Consider the following 27,045-nt stretch of genomic DNA (forward strand, 5'->3'; position numbering starts at 1 on the left):
TTCATTTGTGCTGACCCTGGCACTAGGGACCACTGTGCTATGGGTGGGGAGCTCAATAGGGAGTGCTTTCCCTTTGCAGGCAGTGCTGATCTCTACACACCACTAGGGGATGCTGTGCAGCAGGGAGCTCCTCAGCTGGAGTCTGAGAGGTAGCCGGTACAGGAGGAAGCTGGTGGGAGGTAAGCCCTGAATCTCCATTCCCTGAGGGTGGAAGATACGTCCACCTGGAGCTGCTGGCCTAACTGGCCCAGGCTATTAACCCTGAACCCTACTGTTGGCGCTCATTGAGTGCTGCTCTTTGCTTGTTCAGGCTCATTTGACAGCTCTGAGCCTGCCATAGCCATTGCAATGCCTTGCCAGAATCTGACCTGCTTGCACCCCATCTCTTAAGGGTCCCAAAGAGGGTGGGATTTGCAGCGGAAGAGGCTCCTGTTTTCATGCGAGGGAAAGAAGATGGGAGGAGGCCAGTGTTAAGGCAACTCCTTTACTGTAGCACCTAGAAGCCCTAGTCACAGTCCAGGTCTGCATTGTGCTTGGTGCTGTATGAACAAAGTGATTGTCCCTTGAGTGCTGGCACTGGGTAGGGATGAGATATCCCGAGTCACATCCCCTCCCCACTGCTGTGGCTTGCAATGGAGGAGGGATGGAGCTGGGTTTGGACTGGCCTGATGGGACTCTGAGAGCAGGACCGGCTGTGTCATGGTGCTGTGGCTGGGTAGGGCCCTGGGGCTGTGACATCACAAGGCTCGGTGGTGACATTACAACATGGTGAGGTGACATCAGGACAGAATCAGGTGTTGTGATGTTGTATGATGGGGTTATGACATCACAGGATGTGATGTCATCAAGCTGTGCTGTGACATGCTGCAGTTTGTGGGGCTGCGCCATCACCAGGCTGTTGCGTCTCCTGGGGACGCGGTGACATCACAATGTGGGGGAGGGGCTGCAGGGATTCCTTCCAGCGGAGGGATTTTTTTCCTCCTCTGCGCTATCATCGATGGCGGAGGGATCGCACGCTGTGGACGGGCTTGCGTCGCGTGCCGTGCGCAGAGGAGAAGAGGATCCGGCAGCGACGCGCAGAGACAGACAGCCGAGAGAGTCGGGGGACAGTGGCGAGCGGGGCGCGGCCCGTGGAGGGGGAGGGCGAGACCAAGCGGGCCCCCTCCCGTGAGGGAAGCAGAGACCGGCTCGGACCGAACCATTCCGTCCCCACCGGTTCGGCCAATCAGCGGGGGGCAAGGAGGACAGCGCTGGGCACGAGCCTCGCGGCCAATCAGCGCGGGGGTCGCGAGACGCCCCGTTCCCCGCAGCGGCCGCGAGAGCCCCCCTCCCCGCCCCGTCCCCGCCAACGGATTCCTGCCCTCTACGGCCGCTTCTTAAAGGGACAGAGCAGCGTCAGGAGTCAAGGGGGATTTCTGCCGGAAGACAACAGCCCCCCTCTTCGTCCCAGCGCCTGTCAGTGGATTTAAAGGGAGCCCGGAGCTGGTAAAGGGGAGTTCGCTCCTGCCCCATTGTGGAAGGGGGTTTCTTGTCGGAGGAGTTTGACGCCAAGTTCTTAAAGGGGACGCCAGCTGGCCTAATTACGGAAGTGGCTGGTGAGATTTAAACTCTGGGTTCTTAAAGGGGACGTGGCCCCTGACATGAATCCCGGGAAGCGCTTTCAGACCGGTTTCTTAAAGGGGCAGTGACCGCGCGCCCCCGGAGGCAGGAGCCGTTCACCCTGGATTCTGACACGGGAGGTGCCTCCCGCGAAGCCCGGCGCGTTTGTGGGGGGAGCGTTACCCCTGGCTTGTTAAAGGGGAGGTTCCCCCCTCGGCCCGTCGACCATTGCCATTGCTGGCAGAAGTGGAAGCCAGAATCTTAAAGGGGAAGTCACTCCTGCCCCTCATCTCCGACGTGTTCGGTGGCTGAAGACATTTAACGCCGGAATCTCCCAGGGGAAGTTGCCTGGCTCGCAGGCCGCCTACCCCAGGGACTGCCTGTGGCGGAGGTGTCGAGCCCGCCCACTTAAAGGGGAGGGGCCCCAATACCGCAGGGGGGATGTGAGGCCTCTGCCAGAAGCCGCCTCAGCCATTTCATGGCCTAGCCTTAAAGGGGAGGCCCTTGGAGAGTGTGGTTGGTTTCGGCAGCAAGTTAATCTGAATTAAAGGGGAGGTGCACCTCGGCCTACCCCGGTCTTGGAGTTTATGTCAAGGGGCATTAAAGGTCTGTTGTTGGAAAGGCCTGCCTTAAAGGGGAGGACGCACAGAGCAGCCGCTGTGGTGTACTGAAGGGGAGGCGCCCCCCCCCAAGAAACTGCCACAGGGAGTTGGTGTTGGGGGGCCCTAAATCGGATTTCAAAGGGGAAGATTACTAGCATGTGTCAAAATCCCCCTTAAAGGGGAGGTTGCCAGCAAGTGTTTAAAGGAGAGGACGAAGACACACCCCATCCACCTCTTGGGGGAGGAGCTCCCCCCTCTGGTTCTCCACGAATCAGCGCCCAGAGGAGAGGACCCCGTTCAGAACAGCTGCCATGCAGCAGGCCGGAGAGGGGTGAAGGGCGTCGGAAGAAGAGGCTTGGCCGGGGGCAGCATGGAAGCGGCAGCAGCTCCTGCCCCCTGCTGGAGCGGGGGAGGTGGCAGGGCCCGGAGGCTGCGGCGCTGCTCGCGGCGGGACCGTGAGAGCCGCCGGAGCCAACGTCGGGGGGGACGTCCAGGGGAGCCCACCCACCGGGGCGTCCTCTCCTCTTCTTCAGACTCTGAGAGCGAAGGTCCTGCCCCACCAGCCCCTGTGGCGCCCGGTAAGCCCCGGCGCCGGCCCTTGCGCCGGAGGGCAAGGCCCTCAGGCTCCTCCTGCAGCCATGAAGAGGAGGAGGAGGAGGAGGAGGAAGAGGATCTGATTGACGGCTTTGTCATTGCTAGTTTCATCAGTCTGGAGGCACTGGAGGTGAGGGGCTGAGAATCGTCCTCAGCCACAGGCACTATAGGGCACAGGAGACACGTAGCAGAGCCCATTCCAGGCGAAGCACAGTGGTGTGCGACACACATACACCACACCCAAAACAGACAATTATAGGCAGCCCAGCCCGGATAGGGTGGATTGATGGGGTTATATTTCTGGAGTACTTGGCATATAGAGTGGAGATGGGGCCATGTCTCAGTGCTGGGGGTTCCCGGGGGCTGGAATATAGTGAGGGATGTAGTTAGGTACCAAAGGTTCCTGACGGCTGAGATAGCTGGGGAGACAGGGATGTGTCTTGGGGTTGGGGGTTTCTGGGGGCTGGGATATAGTGGAGCGGGCGTGGGATGTGTAGGATGACGGAGGGGATGTGTCACAGTGCTAGGGGATGGGATATAGCTAGGGGAGGGATGCTTGTGCATTGGAACTGGGGGTTCCTAGCACTGGATATGGTGGGAGAGATGGGGCTATCTCTCAGTGGCAGGGGTTCCCGGGGGCTGGGATATAGCGGGAGTGGGGGGACGGGGCCATGACTTTTGTCTGGGATCCTGAGTGCTGTGTCCAGGAAGGTTGCCGTCCTTTGGAAGAGGTGCTGTGTCGGGCCTCAAGTAAGGCTGTGTCTACACTGCCAAAACTTCAGTCATTCAGGGATGTGAAAAAACACACCCTGAGTGATGGAAGTTTTAGCACTGAAAACTGCCAGTATAGATACCTTGTTCGAGGTGGTTATTTTTTTTATCCCCAGAAGAGCTCTCCCCTGGTGATAAAGTGTGACTAAACTGCCCACGTTACAGCACGGCCGCGGCAGCGCTGTGCCATGGGCAGCGTAGACATGCCGTAAGACATCTTCCAGTTAAAATGTGAAGCAGGGAATCCAGGTTTCAGGAATGCAGGGTGGGGAGCTCTCCAATCTCAGTGTGTTCCTGTTCTGCAGTGACTCATGCTTGCTCCTCTTGTCAGACTGGACTGATTAAGAATCAAGGCGTGTACCCCAGAGTAAAGGTCGAACTCCACTAGGGTAGTTGTATTCTCCCATGTCCCGCCCCCCAGGTGGCTGCTTCTCAGCACCAGGCAAGGGATCCCTATGTAAACAGTCCCTGTGCCCCGCCCAAGAGGTGTCCGTATCTCAGCACTAGGCAAGGGATCCCAGTATAAGCAGCCCCCCACGCCAGAGGTGGCTGTGTCTAAGCGCTTGGTGAGGGAACTCATTACGGGTGGCTGGGCAGGTGTCATCTGTCCTCAAGGAGCTGCTTCACCATCTCCCCCTCCCCACAGAAGGACACGACACTGAGGACCCCCGAGCGGCTGGAGCATCGGCTGAAGCACTCGGGGAAGCGGAAGCGGGGTGAGGGGAGCGGCTCAGAGGAGGAGGAGGGCCATGATGAGAGCTCAGAGAAGGGGTGTGGGCGGCATGCGGGGGAGCGGGCGCTGAGGAGACGCAGCAAGAGGAGGAGGAAAGAGGTGAGTGGAGATGGGCATGTGGGGTTGGGCAGGGAGAACTGGGGGGCTGGATGACATGGGGCTGCAAGGGAGTGTGGGGAGCTGGGCAGGGGAATGGTAGGGTATTGCCGGGGTGGGTGGGGTGCTGTGAAAGGGGGACAGTGGGGATGCTGGAAGAGTAGGGACTGGGTTGGGGAAAAGACTGGGGGTGCAAGGGAGGGTGGGGGGATGAGGGAGATGGAGCATGGGGGGTGCAAAGGAGGGTGGAGCTGGATGAGGACTTTGGGGTGCAGGCCTTGGGTGGGTGGCTTGCAGGAGGTGCTCATTACACATGGCAGGGGCATCCCAACTCTGCTCAGCAGGGGGCGGAGCTGCCAATGATATCCCTTCTTTCCCACAGGCCTCCCTCCGCTCCTACTTGGAAACAGGATACATAGTAAGTGGCTCTCTCACGCTCCACCTCTCCCCGCTTTGTCTGGCCCATGGCACCCCCTAGGGGCAGGCTCAGGCAGCTCGCCCTCCGCTCATCCCACCTTTGTCTTTCTCCCTTGCAGTGTGACATGGAGAGTGACCCAGGGGAGCAGGTGAGAGGCCCTGAACCCTACCCCTCCTCCTGCCCCCATCTCCACCCCCTGAACTCCACCAGCCCACCCCTCCTGTGCTCACGTTCCTAATCCCCTCCCCCCCACCGCGGGCAGGCATGTTTGGGAGGGGACCCCTCCCTGGGGAGCTCAGAGAATCAAGGATGGTTGGGGGGGCTTCTCGTGTGTATTTGGCAGCAGGGGGCTCCCTACAGCCAGTGATAACATGAGTTCATTTCTCTCCCTATCAGGCCTCCAATGATGACCTGGATCAATCGTTCACTGTCTCAACCAACAAAGGTGAGTGCTAAAGGAGAAAAGCACCCCTTACAGAGGCCCCCCCGCCCTGCTCGCTGCAGCGCAGTGCCCCCTGTGACATTACACCGGATACAATCCAGACTGTTGAACAACTGTGTCCCCTTCATTCTCTAGCCTGCGGTGCCTTTTGTTCTGCTTTGCTGTGAGAACAGCCACTCCTGCTCCTACTCACTCATAGCCCCTAGCCTGCAAAATCATTCCCAGCTAAATGACAGGAGCGCTCTGGCCAGCCACTCATGAATTACATACAGGGCGACACCAGCAAATTCCCAGTCCCAGCCTTGTCCACCTGAAATGTATGTCTTGTACTACACAGCTCCCAGCTGGGCAATACAAGCTCACAGAAAGTCAGTCATTTCATCAGTGGAAAATTATATGCATAATGTTGTCTCAAGTGGCAGTTCCCAAATGCTTCAGTCCAAACACACTGGCTTAGATAAAACAATAAAAGAAGTTTCGTATCTACAGAAAGAAAGATTTTAAGTGATTACAAGTAATGAGGCATCAAAGTCAGAATTGATTACAAAGAAAATAAGTCAAAAAGACAAACTAATACCTAACATAAGAACCGCACACCAGACCAAAGGTCCATCTGGCCCAGTGTCCTGTCTGCTGACAGTGGGCAAGGCCAGATGCCCCAGAGGGAATGAACAGACAGTTTATCATCAAGTGATCCATCCCCTGTCACCCATTCCCAGCTTCTGGCAAATATCCCTGCCCCTCCTGGTTGATAGCTATTGATGGACCTTTCCTCCATGAATATATCTAGTTCTTTCTTGAACCTCGTCGTAGTCTTGGCCTTCACAACATCCTCTGTCAAGGAGTTCCACAGGTTGACTGTGCAGTATGTGGAAAAAATACTTCCTTTTACAAGGAAGTACCTACCTTAACAAGCTAAGTGAACTTAAAGCAAAAATGTTTTTCTCGCCATAAGCTTACAGAAGTCTGGGTGGATTGCTTCAGCCAGGATTCCCCCCCAGTTCAGTGATGCTTCCTTTGTCATTCTAACTTCACTGCTCCAGTGAGTAGAGATGAGGGGCCAGAGATGATTTGGAGACCACTGTTTCCCATATGCTTTTCCCCTCTTTGAGGATTATCTCCAGCTGGGGTTCAGGTGACAGACAGACTGTTTCCATGGAACTCCCTGACTGTGGTTCTGCCAATATGTAAAGTTCTCACTCACACCCTTCTTCCTGCCAAAGAGCCGCTTATCTAGGTGGTAGTATATGATGGTTCATTCGTTGTGCTGATACCTGGCCAGGACATCAATGCGCCTTTTGTCTCTGAAGAACCGTTTTGGGCCTGCTTTTCTAAACTTGGAACACGTTACAACAATGTGATATAGTAGAATCTTTTAACTTCACATACATTGTTGCCACACGTTTTACCAGGACAAAAATGTTCAGCAGATTATGAGTTTTCAGGTATCCCTTGTGAGGTGGTACATTTATACGCAATTTATCATAGTCTATTGAAAAGTGTGAACATGAGGTACAGCCTGTCACACACCCCCAGCACTGCACTGGGGCATAGGGCAGCACTGACTGCTGGGGAGTGCCTCCTACAGAGCCCTCCCACCCTGCTCATTGCATGGCAGCACCCACCCACCCCACGCCAGCGCTGCATTGGGGCATCAGGGCAGCACTGGCAGCCAGGAGAGTGCCCCCTGGTGCTGGGTGGTCTCTCACTGGCTGCTGTCTCTCTCCCCAGCCTCGGGCCCAGTTGGTGCCGTGAACGGGAGCTGTGCAGCCAAACTCTCTGTGATCCCCAAGGTTTCAGGGCTGGAGCGAAGCCAGGAGCGGAGCCACGAGGCCGACGGGGACACCCTGCTAGTGCCTTTCCTGCCCAAGGACCCCCTTTCTCAGGCAGCCCCAGCCCTCCCTGTGGCCCCGGCCCGGCCCCCTACTCCTCCAGCCCCGCCGCCCTCCCGGACACCCAACCCGGCTGCTGCTCGCACCACGCCCCAGCCCCGGGGCCAGCTGCCGGTGCCGCAGGGGGGCCCAGCACCCCACGGCCTGCCCCAGCCCACTGTGCATGGGAAGGGAGCGCCCTTCGCCAGCCCCACGCCGCCGGGGCCCTATGGAGCAGGGCTGGACCTCAGCATCGCCGGGTGAGTGAGCTAGGGCGTGCATTCCTGCCTCGTTCTGTCCCCCTTCGTTCTGTCACCTTCCCCCCCTTCTTTTCTTTCTCTCTTTCAGTTGTGTGTCCCCTCCTCCCCCCGTTCCGTGTTCCGTACCCCTCATCTTCCCCCCACTTACTCTCCTCTCGTTTGGTCTCGCTCGTTCTCTCCCCTGGGCTGACTTTCTCTCTTCTTCTCTGTCTTCTGCAGGTGCAGCCGGAGCAGCGCACACGCCAAGCCCCTGCTGCCCCCGTGTTCCTCCTCCTCACAGCTTCCTCCCCGCCCCTCCACTCCCTCGCTGGCCCTGCCCCCCCACGCCTTTCCTTCCACCCTGCGCCCCCCCACCCACCATCACCCGCCCCTCTTCCCCCCTTCTCCGGGCCTGCCCCCACCACCCCCTCTGCTCCAGGTCGCCGGGCACCCGGCCGCAGCCGCAGCCTTATCTGGTGAGTTGGGAGGGATGCACGGGTGGGGGTGGGGTGCATGGCAGAGCGGGCTGGGAGAGGCTGGTGAGGGGGAAGGGAGGGGCTGGTGGAGCCAGTCCCATCTCCTCTGGGAAGGGGTTGGCGGAGGGGGGAGGGAACATCTTTCAGGGTGAGGCAGGCAGAAGATGGTTCCCATATCTCCAGGGGGAGGGGCCGGCACGGGGATCCCATCTCTCTGGGAGAGTGTGGAGGTGGCTGGTGGTGGTGGAAGGGGTTTCATTTCTCAGGAAGAGGTGGTGGTGGGTGTTCCCATCTCTCTGGGGGGCTGAGGAGGAGGGGCTACAAGGGGGTCACATCTCCCCCTGATAACTCCACCCCCTGCTCTCTCCTGTCCCTGCTCAGAACAAGAGCTGATACGGCAGGGCCTGAGCTCACGGTTCCTGACAGCACAGGGCGGGGCCGACATGGGGGCAGCCGCCATCCGCCCACTGGCCTTCCAGTTCCACCAGCACAACCACCAGCACCAGCACACCCACCAGCACACGCACCAGCACTTCACCCCCTTCCCGCCGGGCATGGTGCCCGCCCCCACCATGGTAAGTGACCCTTCAGGGGCATCCGCTCCGGTCCGACCCCAGGGCAGGAAACTCTGCCTCGGGGGGAGCGGGGAAAGGGACTCAGGCCTTTCCCCTCTAGAGAGCACTGGTGCGTTGGGTTCCCCTTATATCCCACTTTTTCTTTTCCAGTTTGAGAAATACCCAGGCAAGATTGATGGGCTTCTGAGGCATAACGTGAGTGCAGCCTTGGCAGCCACTACCCTGTGCCAGGGGCCCCAAGGGCTGGGATATTGGGGGGAGGTGGGGCAGGGCTGTGTCTAGGTGCCAGGGCTCCTGGGGGCTGGGATATGGGGCGGAGGCATGGCTGTGTCTAGGTGCCAAGGCTGCTGGGGATACTGGGGGGGGGGGAGGGGGCAGGGCTGTGTCTAGGTGCTGGGCTCCTGAGCGCTGGGATATTGGAGGCTGGGACGGGGCATGTCTCAATACCAGGTGTGGTTCTTCGAGCAGTGTCCCTGTGGCTGGTGCACTTGTGCCCCCAGCGCCTTTGGTCAGCGATTTCTCATAGCAGTGTCTGGTCTGCTCACACATGCGTGCTAGTCAGCCTCATGCCTTGTGCTGCTGTTATATAGCACTGCACAAGCGAACCGCCCTCAGTTCCTTCTCAGCCAGAGACAGAGCTCTGGCAGCGGTTCCCGCTGAGATTACCTCAACTGTGCCCTGCTTTGTTATTGTAGTAGTTCATCTGTAGTGTTTAACATTAGTGTAATAGTAGTAGTAGCTTCCTAGTTATGAAAAATAATGTTGTTTTTTTTAAATGTGTTACATTTAGAGAGTATTAGTTAGTAGATAAAGTAGTTCCTGTTCACTGGGAGGTTGTGCCCGGTTCTCCCAGTGTCAAATGTTGTCTGTTGTGACGGGCACTCCTCAGTGCACTTGTTGCCTCAGGGAATCACACGTTGCCCGGAAGTGTAAGTTCTGTCTGGCATTGACATCTGGAGTGAGAAAAATCTGGGAGATCAAACTTCCTCTCCTGATGATAGAGAGCTCACTACGCCTGGCTTCTGACCCCGGTCAAATGACTGTTCCTGTACACCAATCTCCAGGAAAATATGCTACCTCTACTATCTCTCAGCTGCTCCCATTGAGGGCATCTAAGAGGAAGACGCAAGACTCCTCTCATAAGCCTTCCGAAGGTCTGCCCTGAGTTCACCAAGTAGGATTTATCTCAAAAAATCCAAGGTTGTCAGTGTCTTCAGCTACTTCAGCACTGTCTGTTCTCCAGTCTGGTATTTGTGAGGCTGCTGGTTCCTCAGGTTCCGAGGGCACCACTAAACCAAAAGATGGCAAAGCCTCAGGCCCAGCGCGATCGTTGATACCGTTAGCTGACCAAAGCAGCAAGAAAAGCTCTTCCTCTGCGCCCTTAGTACCAAAGCAGCCTATCATTAACAATTTTCCAGGGCTTCAAGCACCACCCATCACAGAGATAGGCAACCTTCATCGCCTGCCCTCTCTAGGAGACCTGATCCTCAAGAAGAAATTTTTGAGGAGCAAGAAACTAAAGCCAGTGAAGAGGTCTCTCCTCCAACCACATCTCCTCAACTGTTGATGAAGCAGTCATGCCTCATCCTCCTCCATCCTTGGTGGATGATTTTAAGCAGTTCAGGATCTGGTCAAGAGAATTGCCAATTCCTTGCAGATCCCTCTCCAGGAGGTTAAAGAACCTCATCATAAGCTGCTTGGTGTCCTTCATTCACCCTCATCTGCCCACATAGCCTTGCGTGTCAACAAGGCCCTTCTGGACCCTCCAGCGATCATCAGCCACTATTCTGTCTACATGTGAGAGAACGGATAAAAAATATTATATTCCAGCAAAAGACTTGTTTTTTCTCAGCCCTCTCCTACTCCTTTGGTGGGCAACGCAGTTAGCGAGTATGGAGGGCTGCACTGTGCTAAATCCACACTCCATGAAAAGGATGATAAACGTTTAGCCCTAGTGGGTAGAAGATCTTACTCATGAGCCTCCTTACAACTTAAAATAACCAACTATCAGGCGTTAATGGTGAAATATAATCACTGAGCCTTACCAAATTCACGGCCATGAAAAATGCTTCACGGACCAGGGAATCTGGTCTCTTGTGTGCTTTTACCAGATACTATACAGAGTTCACAGGGGAGACCAGCGTTTCTCAAATTGGGGGTCCTGACCCAAAAGGGAGTTGCAGGGGGGTTGCAAGGTTATTTTAGGGGGATTGGGGTAGTGCCACCCTTACTTCTGCGCTGCCTTCAGAGCTGGGTGGCCGGAGAGTGGTGGCTGTTGGCTGGGTGCCCACCCCTGAAGGCAGCGCCCTGCCAGCGGCAGCGCAGAAATAAGGGTGGCAATACCTATCACGTCATTCTTGTGCTGCTTCCTTCAGAGCTGGGCGGCCAGAGAGTGGCAGCTGCTGACTGAGGGCCCAGCTCGGCAGGCAGCAGCATAGAAGGAAGGGTGGCAATACCATACCAGGCCATCTGCGCTGCTGCTGGCAGCGGCTCTGCCTTCAGAGCTGGGCTTCCGGCCAGCAGCCGCCGCTCTCCAGCTGCCCAGCTCTGAAGGCAGCGCCGCCACCAGCAGCAGCGCAGAAGGAAGGGTAGCAGTACCACAACCCTGCCCTACAATAATCTTGTGACTCCTCTCCCCCCCTTTTGTTGACCGCTTACTGGCGGAGCATAGAGAGCAATTCCAGGCAATTATTGTGGAGGGCCAGCTACTTGCCAGAACACCAGTACAAGCCTCTCTCAACACTGTTGATATTGCTGCCCATTCGATCTCTGCAGCAGTAGTTCTGAGAAGGGCCTCCTGGCTCTAGCTCTGGATTTCCGAAAGAGGAGCAGAATACAGTGGAAGACCTTCCTTTTGATGGGTGCAGGTGAATCTCTGAGCACATTAAAGGACTCTAGGGCTACTTTGTGTTCTCTTGGGAACTATACATCTGTCTACAAGAGATGGTTTAGTAAGTCCCAGACAGCTCGGAGATCCCAGACAGCTCAATTTCTGATCTCCTAGAGGCTGTGTGAACCCTATCAGAATAAACCCAAATTCCAGACAAGGAAACCATCCAACTCTCAGCCTTCTGCCTTGCACCCTTCCACCTCCGTGCAGCAATTCTAATGGACTGGTTGAGGTTCTGAATTACCACCCTCATCCGTACCAACTCCACCAGTTCCACTGCCTTCCTCCCTTTGGCGACCACCTTTACCTCTTCAGGCACATTTGGGAGTTGATCCCTATAGTCAGATGGGTTTGATCATCTCCACAGGGTACGCCATCCCCTCCACATCTTTTCCACTGATGAACCGCCCTCTCCATCCCTTTTCAGGGACCCCTCTCACGGGAGCTTGCTTTGTCAGGAAATAGCCTCTCTCCTACACTCGGGTGTTTGTAGAACCAGTTCCCATGCACCGCAGAGGAAAGAGGTTTTAGTCCAGGCATTTCCTAATACCAAAAAAGACTGGCCCTGGGAGACCCGTCCTAGATTTGAGGCTACTCAACACTTGCACAAACATTCAAAATGGTGACATTTGCAGTGTTAATTCCCTCATTAGATCCAGGGGATTGGTTCTCAGCCCTTGACCTTCAGGATGTGCCTTTCCACATTGCTATCCAGCCATCTCAAAATGGACATTTTATTGTCAGCCAGGACCACTGTCAGTGCCAGGTGCTCCCTTTCAGCCTGTCATCTGCCCCGAGTGTCTTTTTGAAAGTCATGTCAGTAATAGCAGCACAGCTCTACAGGAAAAGTATTTTAGGGTTCCCTTACCTGGATGATTGGCCGCTGAAGGATCACTCGCTGGAACTGACTTCGTGGGCCACTTCCAAAGCCATTGATCTCATCCTCAACTTGGGCCTACAACTGAACATTCAAAAATCTCCTTTGGACCCCTGTGTACAACTTAGCAATTCATAGGAGCACATCATGATTTAGTAACAGCAAGAGCCTACCTTCTTCTGCGCAAGTGTGTGGCTCTTTCCAACATAGCCAATACAATCCAACTCAGCACCCAAGCTTTGGTCAAGAACTGTCTTCAGTTGTTGGGGCCATGGCAACTAGTCGATCACGGAAGACTCCGATTGCACTGCCTTCCAGGGTGGCTCAAGAGTGTTTAGTCACCAAACAGACACAGTTTAAATATGCTTCTTTCCATACCCACTTGCATAAAACAGTCCATCAGTTGTTGGAAAGAGCGTCACAGCGTGTGCTCAGGACTCCCATTTATATGTCTTTTCCCAACGCTCATCATAATGACTGATGCCTCCATGTTAGGGTGAGGAGAGAATCTGGATGTTCATGTGGCCCAAGGCAAATGGATGTCACAAGAGACCATGCTACACATCAAACTCCAGAGTAGTCAGATACGCCTTTCTCCGGTTTCTACCACTAATCGGGGCAAGTACATAAAAGTTGTGATGGACAACATGTCATGCATGTTTTACATAACTGGCAAGGAGACGCAAGATCCCCATCCCTCTGCACTGAGGCTATCAAGCTCTGGAATTGGTGCATATACAATCAGAGCATCATCACAACAGCCTGTCTTTCAGGGGCTCAGAATGTGACCATGGATACTCTCAGCAGGCACTTCTTCCAAGACCGTGAGTGAGAAATAGATTCCGACATATTACACTACATATTCCAGTAATGGGGCACCTCCCAGATAGGTCTCAAACTGGAGAAGGTTGCTCGATTTCCAGTCCACAACAGCGATAAACAAGAGATGTGCCTAGTTTTGCTCCAGAGGTGGACTGGGTCACCGATTCCTGTGAGATGCCTTCATTGGTCGTTGGATCTACTGCCTGTATTCCCACTGACTCTTCTAATAGCCAAAGTTCTGCTCAAAATAAAAAAAGGACAGAACCAGAGTCCTCCAAATAGTTTTGATCGGGCCCAGACAAACATGGTTCCTTTACCTGATACAGCAGTTTGTTTGCTCACTGATCACACTCCATGTTGATCCTCAACTGCCTTCCCAGGAAGGGCTGGAAGATCCTTCACCACAGCCTTGGAATGCTTCATCTTAAAGCACGGTTGTTCCATGGTTCATGGGATTAGAGACAGCCTGCTCAGAGGAGGTAAGAAGAGTAGTTACACAGCAGAAAACAGTCTACTCGCTACATGTACTCTCAAATGGACAAGCTTTGTCTGTTGATGTGACCTCCGACATATTCCACCAACCTCATCGCAGCCAGATATACTGGACTATATCCTAACTCTAAAAATTTCAGGGCTATTGCTGAGTTGCATTAGAGCCATCCCAGCTTTCCATTCTCCAGCAGAGGGTTATTCTGTTCTTGCCTACCCAACAATATTGAGGTTCCTCAGGCAGCTCAGAAATCAGAATCGGTCAGTTAAGTGTCATAATCTGGTTCTTAAATGCCTTACAAGATCACAGTTTAAACTGAGCTGCCTGCTCCATTTATCAATTAAAACAACATTTCAAGTAGCCATCTTGTCAGCATAACTGGTTGAGGAAATGGGGGACATCCCACAAAGGCCCCTTTTCATAGAATTTTTTAAGGAGGTGGTCACATTATGATCCCACCTCAAATTTTTACCTAAACTTTCCTCTGAGTTCCATATTAACCAACCCATTCACCTGCCGTTCCACCCTAAACCTCACCTAGATAAACAAGAAGTATTGTTGCTTACCCTTGAGCTTGGGAGAGCCTTCGCCTCCTCTCTGGATATGACAACCCCTTCAGAAAGACCCCACAATTGTGTGTCTCACTTGCAGCTAGATGAAAAGAGCCTGCAATCTCTAATCAAAGACTTGCCAGGTGGATATCTGGCTGGATTAATTCTTAGTGCAAATCTTGTAATATTCAGGCACCTCCGGACGTCTGAATTCACTCTGAGATCCATTTCCACCACTACGATGTTTCTCAGAAACATGCCCATGATTGAAATACGTAAGGCTGCTACTTGGGGTTCTATATGCATGTTCGCCAAATGCTCATCAGTAACTCCTGACTCTGCTTCTGATGCTGTGTTTTCTGTACTTTCTTTCGTATTGAAATCGACTCTGAAGGCCACGCATTCTCCCCCCCACCCCCCGACCTTAGAGGGAATTGCTTGGTAGTCACCCGGAGCGAAGCACCTGCAGGGTCACTACTCAACGAAGAAGAGACAGTTACTCACTCTGTGCTGTAACTGTGGTTCTTCGAGATGTGTGTCCCTAGGCGTGCGCCACTCTCTGCCTTTCTTCCCCTCCACTTCAGAGTTCTCTGCTATAGGGCTTCATGGTAGAGACGGAGGTGAGGGCGGTTTGCCCGCGCAGTGCTATATGACAGTGGCCCGGAGCAGTGCCATGAGAACTGTCAAGTCAAAGGCATGAGTGCGCAAGCACAGCTAGAGGGCAGCACCCGGAGGGGGCACTTCTCAAAGAACCACAGTTACTGTCCAGGTGAGCAACCATTTTTTCCCGGGGGCTGGCTATAGCGATGGGGAATGGGGCTGCGTCTCGGTGCTGGGAGTTCCCAGGGACTAGGTTCTGGGCTGTATGTCAGTGCCAGGATATCTCGGCAGCTGGAATATAGCCAGAGGATGGGACTGTTTCTTGGTGCTGGGGCTTCCAGGTGCTGAGGCATAGCAGTAGGGGACAGGGCTGTGTCTTGGGGCTGGGGGTTCCTGGGGATTGGGATATAACCGGGAGGATGGGAACATGATTCAGTGCTGGGGGTTCCCAGGTGCTGGAATACAGTAAGGGAGAGGCTAGGCATGTTGTAGTGCTGAGTTTTCCTGGGGGTTGAGATCCGAGGTCCCAGGGTGCTGCTTATTCCCCAGGGACTAGGAGACCCCTGCAGTGATGGCACTTCCCCTTCCACTCAGTGAGCTCTCCCTGCCCTCTCTCTCTTCCTAGTTCTATGCCACGTTCCCTCCCACCGTGACTGGGATCCAACCTGTCCTGCCCCCTGCTGTTTCCTTTGGCTCCCTGCAGGGGGCTTTTCAGCCTAAGGTGAGCAGGGAAGTAGACGTTGTCCATTCCCAGCTCTGGGAGGGGAGTGGGGCCTAGAGGGTTAAAGCTGGCAGGAGAGGGGGGTAGTGGCTGGGAGCTAGGGCTCGTGGGTTCTATCCCCTGCTCTGGCAGGTGAGTGGGATCTCATGGATTAGAGTGGGGGGGCTGGGAGTCTAGGCAATTGTGGGGGAGAGATGGGAGGGAGGACTCTATCCTGGCTTTGGCTCTGGCTGTGGTGGGGAGATTGATTTGTTTGTAGCCTCCTGACCCCCTGTTCTCTCCCCAGAGCACTAACCCAGAGCTGCCGTCGCGGCTGGGAGCTGTCGCCCCCTCTTTGTCCCAGAAAGGGGGTCAGGTGAGCAGGGCAGTGGGCTGTTTGCATGGCATGCTGTGTGGGCACAGATCCCCCTCTAACCGCCTGCTCTCTGTCTTTTTGTAGCTCACAGACCCTTTCAGACCCTCCCTGAGGGTAAGTAACCACGTGTACCAATCCTGTAACTTTGCTTGTTGCAGCAGGGGGTGCTGTGAGAAATGGGTCATGGGGGAAATAGGCCAGTGCATGCCCAGCAGGGGGCGCTGGGAGGAATGGGTCACGGGGCAGGGGAATAGCCCATCTTGTGCCCAGCAGGGGGCGCTGTGGGGAATGGGTCACAAAGGGGGAATAGTCCAGGCGGGGGCACTGCCCTGGTGTGTTCCAGGAGCTGATGCTTTCCCATCTTTCTTGTAGAAGCCTGGCAAATGGTGCTCCATGCACGTCCGCGTGGCCTACATGATCCTGCGGCACCAGGAGAAGATGAAGGTAGAGTCGTGGTGGTGCCCTTTCTATGCCCCAATGGGCACTGCAGGGGACAGCAGATCCTGACCAGTAGCGCCCCCTGCAGTACTGGTGCTGGGCGAGAGCACAGCTGGGATCCTGCACTCATAGTCTGGGAGCATAATGTAGTAAAAACTTGTTTGGGGGCCACCTTAGCCATAGAAAGGCAAGAGAGGTGTCAGCTGAGTCTTAAATATCTCCAGAATTATAAATTCAGTTGTTTCACCCTCTGCGGCATAGCATGGGACACTCGTTGCCCCCAGCCCCAGATCTAGATCCTCCAGTTGGTGGGAATTTTGATAATATGTCATCAGAAAGAGTCCAGTTGACTATCATTCGAAAGCCCTTTTTCCCTCGAACGCAACAGTACCAAACCTAGAACATTTAAATGGATCCTGTCAAACTAACCTATTTTTTTTTTCCGAATGAGATTACAAGTTTGATTGATAAAGGTAACGGTTTTTTTTTTTAACTGGACTTTAACCGGGGATGTGTTGGTTACATAAAAAAGACATGGTTCTTTGGTAACTTCCCTAGGATTACACTTGACATGTAAGACTAAAAACATGTTTTCATCAAAGTCATCATCGGGGTCCTCTCCATCTAGGCACTTTGTTACACTGATCTTTGTCCGTGCCGCACTCTAATGTCTCTGTACAAGGCAGGCTGCTGGCCAGACATTGCAGGGTGATGAGTATCTGGTCTTTGCATATGAGCGTTTGATTAGGTAAGGGTGGATTCAGGAGCACATGGTATTTTACGCACAACTGGTGTGGTCAGGCCATCTGTGCCAGATAGGAGGAGGGTAGTTTTGGATGCACATGATCATCTTGGAGCCGTTCCATTACTTGATGATTTGCCCTTCTGGTAGCAGGTCTAAATGCACCCCTTGTCAGTGGCAATTTATGTCCGTTGGTCTGCATCTGGTCCTGGTGACTTTTTATTGTTTAACTTACCAATTTGTTCCCAGACCACCTCTACTGACACCTTAATCTGGGAGAGTTCTTGAGCCATTCTTTTTAGGCGACAAATCTTATGTGTGTGGATCTCCCTCATATCTTCTGGAATGAAAATCAATGCAAAGAATGAATGTAGCTTCTCGATAGCCTTGTCTTCCTTGAATGCTCCTTTAGCACCTTGATCCTCCACTGGCCTCGCTTTTAGCAGGCTTCGTGCTTCTGATGTACTTAAAATAGTTTGCTGTTAGTTTTTGTGTCTTTTGCTAGTAGCTCTTCAAATTCTTTTTTGGCCTGCCTAATTATATTTTTACACTTTATTTGCCAGATTTTGTTCCTTTTTATTTTCCTCATTTGACTTCCAACTTTTAAAGAATGCCTTTTTGCTTCTAGATACTACTTTTATTCTGTTTAGCTGTGGTGGCATTTTTTGGGTCCTCTTAACTATTCTTTTTAATTTGAGCCTCTATTATGTTTTTAAAATGTTTCCCTGCAGCTTGCAGGGGGGAGGGATAGCTCAGTGTTTTGAGCATTGGCCTGCTAAACCCAGGGTTGTGAGTTCAGTCCTTGAGAGGGTCATTTCGGGCTCTGGGGCAAAATCAGTACTTGGTCCTGCTAGCGAAGGCAGGGGACTGGACTCAATGACCTTCAAGGTCCCTTCCAGTTCTATGAGATAGGTATATCTCCATTTTACTCTTGTGACTGTTCCTTTTAATTTCAGTTTAACTAGCTTACTTATTTTTCTGTAGTTCCTCTTCCTGAATTTAAATATCATGGTGGTGGGTTTCTTTGGTATTCCTCTTTTCTTTCTACTCTCTCCCCCAGGAGGTCAAATTTAATTATATTATGGTCACTATTACTGAATGGTTCAGTTATATTCGCTTCTTGGACCAGATCCTGTGCTCCACATAGGACTAAATCAAGAATTGTCTCTCCCTTGTGGGTTCCAGGACTAGGTGCTCCAAGAAGCAGTCATTAATGGTAAATAGAAGTGTCATTTCTGCATCCCATCCAAGGTGAATGTACCCAGTCAAAATGGGGATAGTTGAAATCCATCATATTATTGAGTTTTCTATTTTAATAGCCTTTCTAATCTCCCTGAGCATTTTACAGTCACCATCTTGGTCCAGTGGTTGGTATACTTTTATTACTCAAGCACAGAATTTCTGTTCATAGAGATTCTATAGTACAATTTAGTTCATTTAAGATTTTCACTATATTTGACTCTGTGCTTTCTTTCTGTGCCACTCCCCCACCAACACGACCTAGTCTCTCATTCCAATATATTTTACACACTGGAATTATCTTGTCCCATTGATTGTCATTGTTCCACGAAGTTTCTGTGGTGCCTATAATATCAATATCCTCATTTAATACCAGGCAGTCAAGTTCACCCATTTTAGTATTTAGACTTCTACCATTTGTATACAAGTACTTATAAAACGCATCACCTTTTAGTTGTCTGCCTTCATGTGATGTACTTGAACGGGATTCCTTTTCATCTGACTGTTTCTCTTGCGTTCCTACGTGTACTTTATCAACTTCTATCCTCTTCTCTTTACTAGACTATAGAGAATCCCAGTTAATAGATCCTCCCTATGTGCTGTCTCAAATCATGTGCTCCTCTGCGCGTCGGCTTTTTCTCCAGCCCTTAGTTTATAAACCTCATCGGTGACTGTCACCTCTGTTTCGAGCACCTTTGGACAAGGAGAGAGGTGAATCAAATGCCTTCCAGTAAGATAACTTGGTCTTCCCAGTCAATCTTCCAGTAGTGTCAGATCTTGAAAGGGCATGGAAGCCTGCCAGTGGATAGCATTTAATGGTCCGAGGGATAGGAATACATCTCTGAGGGATATACGGTGATTCTTTTCTGCAGAAGCAGGCGCAAAAACAGAACCTAGAACATCTGTGTCTTGTGCAAAACTCTGGAGTTTAGTAGCATCTCTTTCTCTGTGGCTTTGATGGCATGCAAGATCATTTTAGTCTGAGCTCACCTCATGGGAACTACAAAGAAACTCCACTGAACAGTGCAAAGCAGCAGCATCGTTACACCATGCAACGATGAAATTCTTCCATCAGTTCTTTGTGTGCAGCAGCGTTGTGTCTGCAATGTACACAGTTAACTCGTCCTTCGTGCAAGCATAAGGCTTGCTTCTTCATTGTGAAATTGGAGATGTTTGTGGAGTCAGTTATTTTGCATCAGGTGGGGCAGTATCTCCTTTCTGGTAATATTGCTAATTGATTCCCCCGCATAGGTGTCAAACATGAGCTGGTGTTTATCATGGGTCCAGTATTTTCTCTGTAGCCTGATAATGAAATGCTCAGCCAAATCTTCGCAGGTGTTACTAGTTTCTGGTTTGTCAAGAGCTTGTACCTGAGCCATACCATCTCTGATTGCTTTGCTTAAATGGCCTCTGCTGGCGTAAGGCACCGGTCACGTTGTCAGTAGGTGCTGGCTTAGGAAGCCCACATGAGATGTGCATTACTTTGCTTCTTGCCTGGTACATACGCATTGTTCTGTTGCGTTCAAACGTAGATTGTGGTACCACAAAGAAGTCGTATGTTCCCAAAGTTTCATGTAGAGCAACATCATGCTGTGATCTGGACACAGCCAGGAGATGAGCAGACAGTGACGTCTGGTTAGCCTTTCACTCTGACTTCCTTCTTTGTGCCTGAGCACTGCTTTAGTCTGCTGTTCTTAATTGGAGCCTATAGATTGACACAGTCTTGGATAAGTGTTTGGGTGCTGAAGGCTTCTTGGACATCATGGCCCAAAGTATCCATTTGACCGACACCTTTAGCTATCTCCTCTCTGAAGGCTGCTATTAATGAGCTCCAGTCTGTTACATGCAAATAGATTGCCAGTGCAAGTAAGCGTTACAGTTTCATCATGTAGCTTTACAGTTACCTCTTCTTGGTATTTAACAACTAACGAATCTAGACGGTGCTTGGCTACTTCTGGGGAAGTCATCCCAGCCATGCTGAATGTTTCATTCGAAATTCGATGGAGTTCTGTCGTTGTGAGAAAAACTAGGAAAGGATGCTGTTATGCCCCCTTTCCCCCCCCCCCGGCCCCCAAGTGACTTTCAGTGCTCTGTTTTCATGTTCTAGGGTCTTCGTCTGAACCAAGTGCACAGAAAGGAATTGACGACCTTTTAACAACCCAAATTCCTTTTCTAAATTCCTCCCGTATTTTCTACATCTCTTATTTCAGCAAGGAACCAGGCAACCATCACAGAATATTTTGGTACTTTTAGAGGTATTCAAGTAGGCAGGGCCTTATGAAAGTCATTGTGGGGTACTTAAGAAATTAGCTGAAGCAATCTTAGACCATTAGCAATTATCTCTGAGAACTCCTGGAGGAAGAGTGATCTCCCCGAAGAGAAGGGCAGCCACAGTACTTGTCTTTAAAAAGGGGAACAAAGAGGACCCGGAGAATTATAGGCCAATCAGCTTAACTTCAATACCTGGAAAGATACTGGAACAAATAATTAAACAATCAGTTTGTGAGCACCTGGCGGATAATAGGGTTATAAGGACTAGCCAGCTTGGGTTTGTCAAGAACAAATAATGTCAAACCAAACCAATTTCCTTAAAGATGTGATATATCTTTATTTTAGTAAGGCTTTTAACATAGTCCACCAGACGTTCTCAGACGCAAACTGGGGCAATGTGGTCTAGATGAAATTACCATAAGGTGGAACGATTGTAGTCAAAGAGTAGTTATCAGTGGTTTGCTGGTAAACTGGGAGGGTGTATTTAGCGGTGTCCCACAGGAATCATTCCTGGGTCCAATATTACTCAATATTTTCATTAATGATGTGGATAATGGAGTGGAAAGTATGCTTATAAATTTTGCACATGTCACCAAGCTGAAAGGGGTTGCAAGAACTTTGAAGGATAGGATTAGAATTCAATACAAACCCTGACAAATTCTCTAATTTGTCTGACTTCAACAAGATGAAATTTAATAAAGATGAGTGCAAAGTATTTCATTTAGGAAGGAAAAATCAAAGGCACAATGTGGGGAATAACTGGGTGGTTGCACTGCTGAAAAGGATCTAGGGGTTAGAGTGGATCACAAATTGAATGAGTCAAGAATGTGATTGCAGCTGTGAAGAAGGCTAATATTGTTCTGGGGTGTATTAACAGGAGTGTCACATCGAAGACAAGGGCAGTAATTCTCCCACTCTACTCTGCACTGGTGAGGCATCAGCTGGAGTACTGTGTCTAGTTCTTGAGAGCCGCGCTTTAGGAAAGATGGGGACAAATTAGAGAGAGTCCAGAGTAGAGCAGCAAAGATGATTAACATTTTTAAAACACCTGACCTAGGAGGAAAGGTTAAAAAAAACGAGCATGTTAGTCTTGAGCAAAAAGTCAACTGAGAGGGGACTTGCTAACAATCTTCAAATATGGTAAGGGCTGTTGTAAAAAGAACTATGATCAGTTGTTCTCCATGTCCAATGAAGGTAGGACAAGAAGCAATGGGCTTAAATTGCAGCCAGGGCGATGTAGGTTAGATAGCAGGAAAAACTTTCTATGGTAATGAAGCTCTGGACCGGGCTTCTGAGGGAGGTTGTGGAATCCCCGGCACAGGAGGTTTTACAAAATGGATTGGACAAACCACTGTCTGGGATGGTCCAAGGTTACTCTGTCCAGGGCACCAGAGCCTTGGTAGAAGTGGGCGGTGGGGGGGCAGGCGATGTATAACTGTGGCTAGCAGGGGGTGCAGTTGAAAGGTTGGGGGGAGCATGTGACTACCCCACATGTTGCTTCTTCCTCCACCCCTTGACTCACTTCAGCAGGCAGTCTCCAAAGCAGGCAGCAGCCCAGGCACTTCAGCAGCAGGGAAAGAGAAGCAGCCCCATGGAGGGGTCGGAGCCGGGGGCTCAGCAAGCTACCCTGCTGCTTCCTAGGAGGACACAGAGAGAGCAGCTGCCAAGGGGAGCGCTGCCTCCTCACTGCTGGGCATCCCAAGAAATCCAGGGGTTCACGTAACCCTGCGTGTCCCCTCCCACCCCACAACATGTCGCCTCTGGAAGGCCAAAGTGGATTCCTGTGCCCCTTCTCCCCTAACCCTTGCACTCCCCTCCCACACCCCCTGCACTCCAGGCACTTGGTGCAGCTGGTCTTCTACCTTCAGCAGCTGCACGCTCACCGGGAACCAGCCATGTAGCCCATCCCCCAGCCTTTCCTACCAGCTGCCGTCCAGCACCTGCAGTACCATGGTCCGCGCGCCCGCCACAAAGCACAGCCCCTGCTGGTGCTGCTCCACGCTTGCAGTTTGTGGATGGAGCCCAGTTACTTGGGGCTGGATGTCTTCACTACCACCCCATTACACCTCTTTTGGCATCATAATCCAAGCTGATAATGGTGATGATCTACACCGGGGCAAGCAACCTATGGCACGCGTGCCGAACTGATTTTCAGTGGCACTCACAGTGCCCGGGTCCTGGCTACCAGTCCAGAGGGGGCTCTGCATTTTAATTTAATTTTAAATGAAGCTTCTTAAACATTTTAAAAACCTTATTTACTTTACATACAACAAGAGTTTAGTTATATATTATAGACTTATAGAAAGAGACCTAAAAACATTATAATGTATTACTGGTACGCAAAACCTTAAATTAGAGTGAATAAATGAAGACTCGGCGCAGCACTTCTGAAAGTTTGCTGACCCCTGATCTACACCAACGAATCACTTCTCTTTTGCTGATGACGCCAAATAAGTTGGAAGCTCTGTCCTTCCCTTTCTTGTAACCTTAGAAAACCGAATCCAGTCTCATGTTCTGAGCATTAACTGCTATCATGGTATTGTCAGGCGAGGATCCAAGTTTCACTTCGGGAGGGCTGCATGTTTCACATCCCCGGATTAAAGCAGAATCAAAAGACCCTTTTGGGGTTTCAATATTTGTCTCTAATTCCAAACTACATAATTGTTCGAGGTTTGGCCCGTTGTGTGCAGGGAGAAAGGGCTTTGGAATGATACCCAACTCGCGCCATTGCTGATGATGTATAATCCAAAATTCCACCAACCAGAGGACCTAGAGCTGGGGGATGGGGCGGGCAGGGACTGAGAGTCCCTTGCAGAGGGTGATACCAGTGACATAAGGATTCTGTAGATTTATTTTTTTTTACAAATCAGTTGACCCCTCCCTCACCTGTTAACTTTCCCCAGAATTACATGTGCTCCCAGACTGTGAGCTCTGGCCCAGGGTTCCCAGAGCTCCACGAGGGCCCGTTCCCTAGCACCGAGGCATGTGAGACTGGGGGCTGATGCCATATGGAGCCCTGGGGAGTAACCATTGGGGATGACCCTGCCTGGGTGGGAGTGGGCTAGAAGGGCCCTGTGAGACGCAGTTAGGTTCCCCCTTGGCTGACCTCCTTTCTCCCCTCTCCCCAGCTGATGCAGGGTGATCCCCACAAGCTGGATTTCCGGAACGACCTGATCACCTGCCTTCCTGGCACAGGGACCTTTGGAAGCCTTGCTCATAGCCAAGAGCTCACGCGCCCTGCCACGCTCTTTACCCCCGCAGGTCAGTGCCTTCCTGGCCCCAAGAGCCTGCAGCCACTGCCCCCCTCCCAGCCCCGGGTACCCAGGTTATTGGGAAAATGACATAAGCGTGCCATGGGAATTGGAGGCATATCTGGGGGAGGGGGTACTGGGCTGGCGGAGGACATGGGGGGATTGGAGTCGATTAGGGGAGGGAAGAGACAGGCCACCCAGAGGCTGTGGGGGTTGGGGCTCAGTCTGGGGGAGGGAGGGAGCTGGGCTAGCCAGTAGGGATGACCTCTTCTCAACCAATCTAATGCTTTATCTGTCCTCCAAAGGTGCCGTCCAGGCAAGCTCTGGTGCCTCCTTCGGGCCTCCCAGTGCACCACACAGCTCTTTCCTGGGCCCCAGCGCACACATTGGTAAGAGCTGGGGGCTGGGTACAGGGCACCAGGACTAGGCGTGGAGTCAGGGGCCGCACATGGGCTGTGCGGGGCGCACCAGGGGTGGGGCCCAGGGGGGCATCACTGCGCCCATTCATCCCTCCCTTTCCTTCTTGCCTTCCAGATCCCTTCAGCCGCCCCACTGGCTTAGCTGCGCTGGGGGCGCTCTCCAACGGGGCCTTTGGGGGCCTGGGGAACCCCGCCTTCAGTGAGTAGAGGGGGCGGGGCCACAGGGGTGAGGGCAGACTCTGGTGCTGGGAAGGAGGGAGGGCTTTTCTAGGCCCCATGTGGAACAACCCTGGGGGCTGAAGCCCACCTGGGTGGGAATAGGACCTGCATGGTGAGAGGCTGGGGGTGGAGCCGTGAGGGAAAAGTTGCGGACACAGGCGAGCTCTGGGGAGTGAGACCCCCCATGTGAGAGGAGGTGGGACCACAATGAGACCTGGGGAGGAGGAGTGGGGGCTGTGTCCAAGAGGGACAGTAATTGAACAGTAACAACCCTGGAGCAGGGCCTGTGCTGGAGCAGGCAGGCAAGCCCCAGGGATTTCTGGGGGAAAGGGGCGGGGCCCGCACCTGAGGGGCGGGACCTGTTCTCAGAACCTCTGTAGGCTAATCCCCCATGGGATAAGGCAGGGCCTGGATAGAGAAGGGACGTGGGGGCAGGGCCTCCCTTGTCAGGGGCGGGGCCTTCCTTGGCAGAGGTGGAGCTTTTGTAGGGAGAGCTTTGCTCCGCCGCTTCCATGAGTATGGCGTTCTAGGTCCTTCCCAGTCTCATGCTCTGGTCTCTGTTTCCCATCCCAGACTCCAGCTCCATGTTTGGGCAGAAGGACAGCCCCGGGGCCCAGGCCTACGGCAGCCCCCACGACCCATGGAACCGGCTGCACCGCACGCCCCCCTCCTTCCCCACTGCCCCCGCCTGGCCCAAAGGGGGTGCCGGTGATGCAGCTGAGCGCGGGCCGGCCCAGCATGACAAAGAGCCGGACAAGCGAGAGGTGCCTGCCATAAAGGACGAGAAGGACAGGTACGAGGTGGGGGCAGGCTGGCTGAGGGGGCAGGGGTCAATGCAAGAGGGCAGGAGATGAGGGTTGCAGGGCTGGCTGAGGGTTGTGGGCGGTCAGGGTGAGATCTGGGCAGTGAGGTCCAGGTGTGGGGGCGGGACTGATTCAGGGGAAGGGGGGATGGAGATTGTGGGGGGAATCAGGGGCTGATGCAAGGGTGGGAGAGGAAGGGGATGGAACAGTTGGGGATTAGGGAGGGGGTGGGACGGCTGAGGAATGGGGGGATTTGGGACTGATGAGGAGAGGGACGAGTTGGGGATTGTGCAAGCCTCAGCCCAGTTCATGGCACTAACCCCCACATCTGTTCCAGGGACACCCTATTCTCCAGGCTCCCCCCTCGTGCCTCACCGGCACCCCTGCCCTCTAAGCACCCCGCTTCCCTGGGGCTGGAAGACGGCCCCATGCGGGCACACAGCGAGCCAGGCCGGGAGCAACGTTACGGCAGCCCGGTGGGGGGCCGGGCCTCACGCTCACCCTACCCTGACCCTGCCCTCAAGAAGGAAGTGAAGGTGAAGGAGGAGCCGGAGCTGGGTGTCCTGGAGGGGGCACTACGGGCGGGCGGGCCCTTTCCCGGGGCTCTCCATGTCCCCCACTCGCTGGGGCCGCTGGCTGTCTTCGAGCGGCCACCGTACCTGGTGGCTGGGCCGGCCCCCGGATCCCCCTATGCCACCTTGGAGGCCTGGCGGGAGCCCTACGCCCTGCCCCGCTACCTGGAGCGTGAGCTGCCCGAGGACTACGAGCGTGCCCGGCTCTATGGGTTGGGTCCGCACCCCCCGGGGCTGTTGGCCTACCCCCGCCATGCCGCGCTGCTGGCCAAGGCCCCACCCCCAGAGGGGTTGCTTGGTGCCCCTCCGCCCCTCATCCCTGCCGTGCCCGGCGCCCGGCCCAGCTCCCCCCGCCGTGCCCCAGACCTCAGAGAGCTCACCACCACTTACAAGGACCGGGACTCCAGATAATGATGCCTGTGGGTCCCACCCCCTGGCATCAGTGATGGCATCCCCTCCCTACACTGGGCTGGCTAGGATCCCCCCCACCCTGCCATTAGGGGCAGCATTCTCCCCCGCCCACTTCAGCATCAGGGGCAGTATGTCCTCCCCACACCAGACCAGTCAGCATCCCTCCCACCTGGCATCAGCACTGGTATCCCCTCCCACCACCTGGCATCAGGTGTAGCATCCCCTCCCCCATCCCTTGGACTGGCCAGGGTCAAGGGTGAGAGCGCTGAGGAACCCCCCACCCCAGCCGCTACACACAGATACAAGCTCAGAAGGGATGTGGGGCAGGACAGTGGGGTTCAGGGTGTGGCTGTGCCTCCCCATCTCCCTCTGGCCTGGCTGGGTCCAGGTGAAGGAGGGTTGGCACTGGGTGCCCTGCGCTGTCCCATGGAGAGGGCTTGGGGGAGAAAGACCAGCTGTCGGGGTGTTCTCTACTGGACTGGGGGGGTTAGGTCTGGGTTGTTGGGATCACCCCGGGGCGGGTGGGGGTTAAAGGGCGATCTCCCCAAGCTCGTGGGCTTTCAGGGCAGGAGTCTGGGCTTCAGGTTCCCCAAATCTCTCCGTAAGTGGGGATTTCGGGGGGTGTCTTTGCTCCCCTGTGGACTGGGGGGGCAGGAGTGGAGCTGGGGCCCCCAGCCTAGTGTAAATAGGTCCCTGCTCCCTCAGGGGAGCTGGATTTTGTACATTTATACCAGGTTTGAGGTGGTGATTTTAAAGGACCCCCCGCCCCTCTTCTCTCCCCTCATTTTTAATGTACTGCGCTTTTTTCTATTCCTGTATCGACGTTGTGACGCTCCCCTCCCTCTCCCCACTGGACCTGATCAGAAAGGGGTAACACGGCTGCATTGGACACTGCCGGTTCCTCCCTTTCCTCTTCCCACCCCCTGGTTTAATTAAACCCCTGATTGGTGCTTCTGGA

The 27,045-nt window shown here is 53.4% G+C and overlaps 1 protein-coding gene across 4 annotated transcripts; it reads left to right on the forward strand.

Moving 5' to 3' along the window:
- The first annotated feature begins 2,047 nt into the window (after positions 1 to 2,047).
- On the forward strand, positions 2,048 to 27,045 carry FBRS (fibrosin). 4 transcript variants are annotated; one of them, XM_050956701.1, is made up of 18 exons: positions 2,048 to 2,925; positions 4,213 to 4,398; positions 4,778 to 4,813; positions 4,932 to 4,961; positions 5,210 to 5,258; positions 6,987 to 7,386; positions 7,606 to 7,841; positions 8,223 to 8,416; positions 8,567 to 8,611; positions 15,272 to 15,367; positions 15,654 to 15,722; positions 15,807 to 15,836; positions 16,095 to 16,166; positions 23,541 to 23,673; positions 23,969 to 24,052; positions 24,198 to 24,281; positions 24,875 to 25,094; positions 25,442 to 27,045. In XM_050956701.1, the coding sequence occupies exons 1-18, from the start codon at positions 2,572 to 2,574 to the stop codon at positions 26,085 to 26,087; spliced, it is 2,964 nt and encodes a 987-aa protein (XP_050812658.1). In that variant the 5' UTR covers positions 2,048 to 2,571; the 3' UTR covers positions 26,088 to 27,045. The 4 variants fall into 4 exon arrangements, with proteins under 4 accessions (XP_050812658.1, XP_050812659.1, XP_050812661.1 ...); XM_050956702.1 differs by having other exon boundaries at positions 4,216 to 4,398; XM_050956704.1 differs by lacking the exon at positions 16,095 to 16,166.

The sequence above is a fragment of the Gopherus flavomarginatus genome, chromosome 5 (assembly GCF_025201925.1).
Source record: "Gopherus flavomarginatus isolate rGopFla2 chromosome 5, rGopFla2.mat.asm, whole genome shotgun sequence".
NCBI classification, from domain to species: Eukaryota; Metazoa; Chordata; order Testudines; family Testudinidae; genus Gopherus; species Gopherus flavomarginatus.

Excerpts from the sequence above, each read along its gene's own strand:
- FBRS (XM_050956701.1), top strand. The coding sequence starts at position 2,572 with ATGGAAGCGGCAGCAGCTCCTGCCCCCTGCTGGAGCGGGGGAGGTGGC. Across the intron at positions 15,837-16,094 it reads CTTTCAGACCCTCCCTGAGG|AAGCCTGGCAAATGGTGCTC; the intron begins GTAAGTAACCAC and ends TCTTTCTTGTAG. Across the intron at positions 25,095-25,441 it reads ATAAAGGACGAGAAGGACAG|GGACACCCTATTCTCCAGGC; the intron begins GTACGAGGTGGG and ends CATCTGTTCCAG.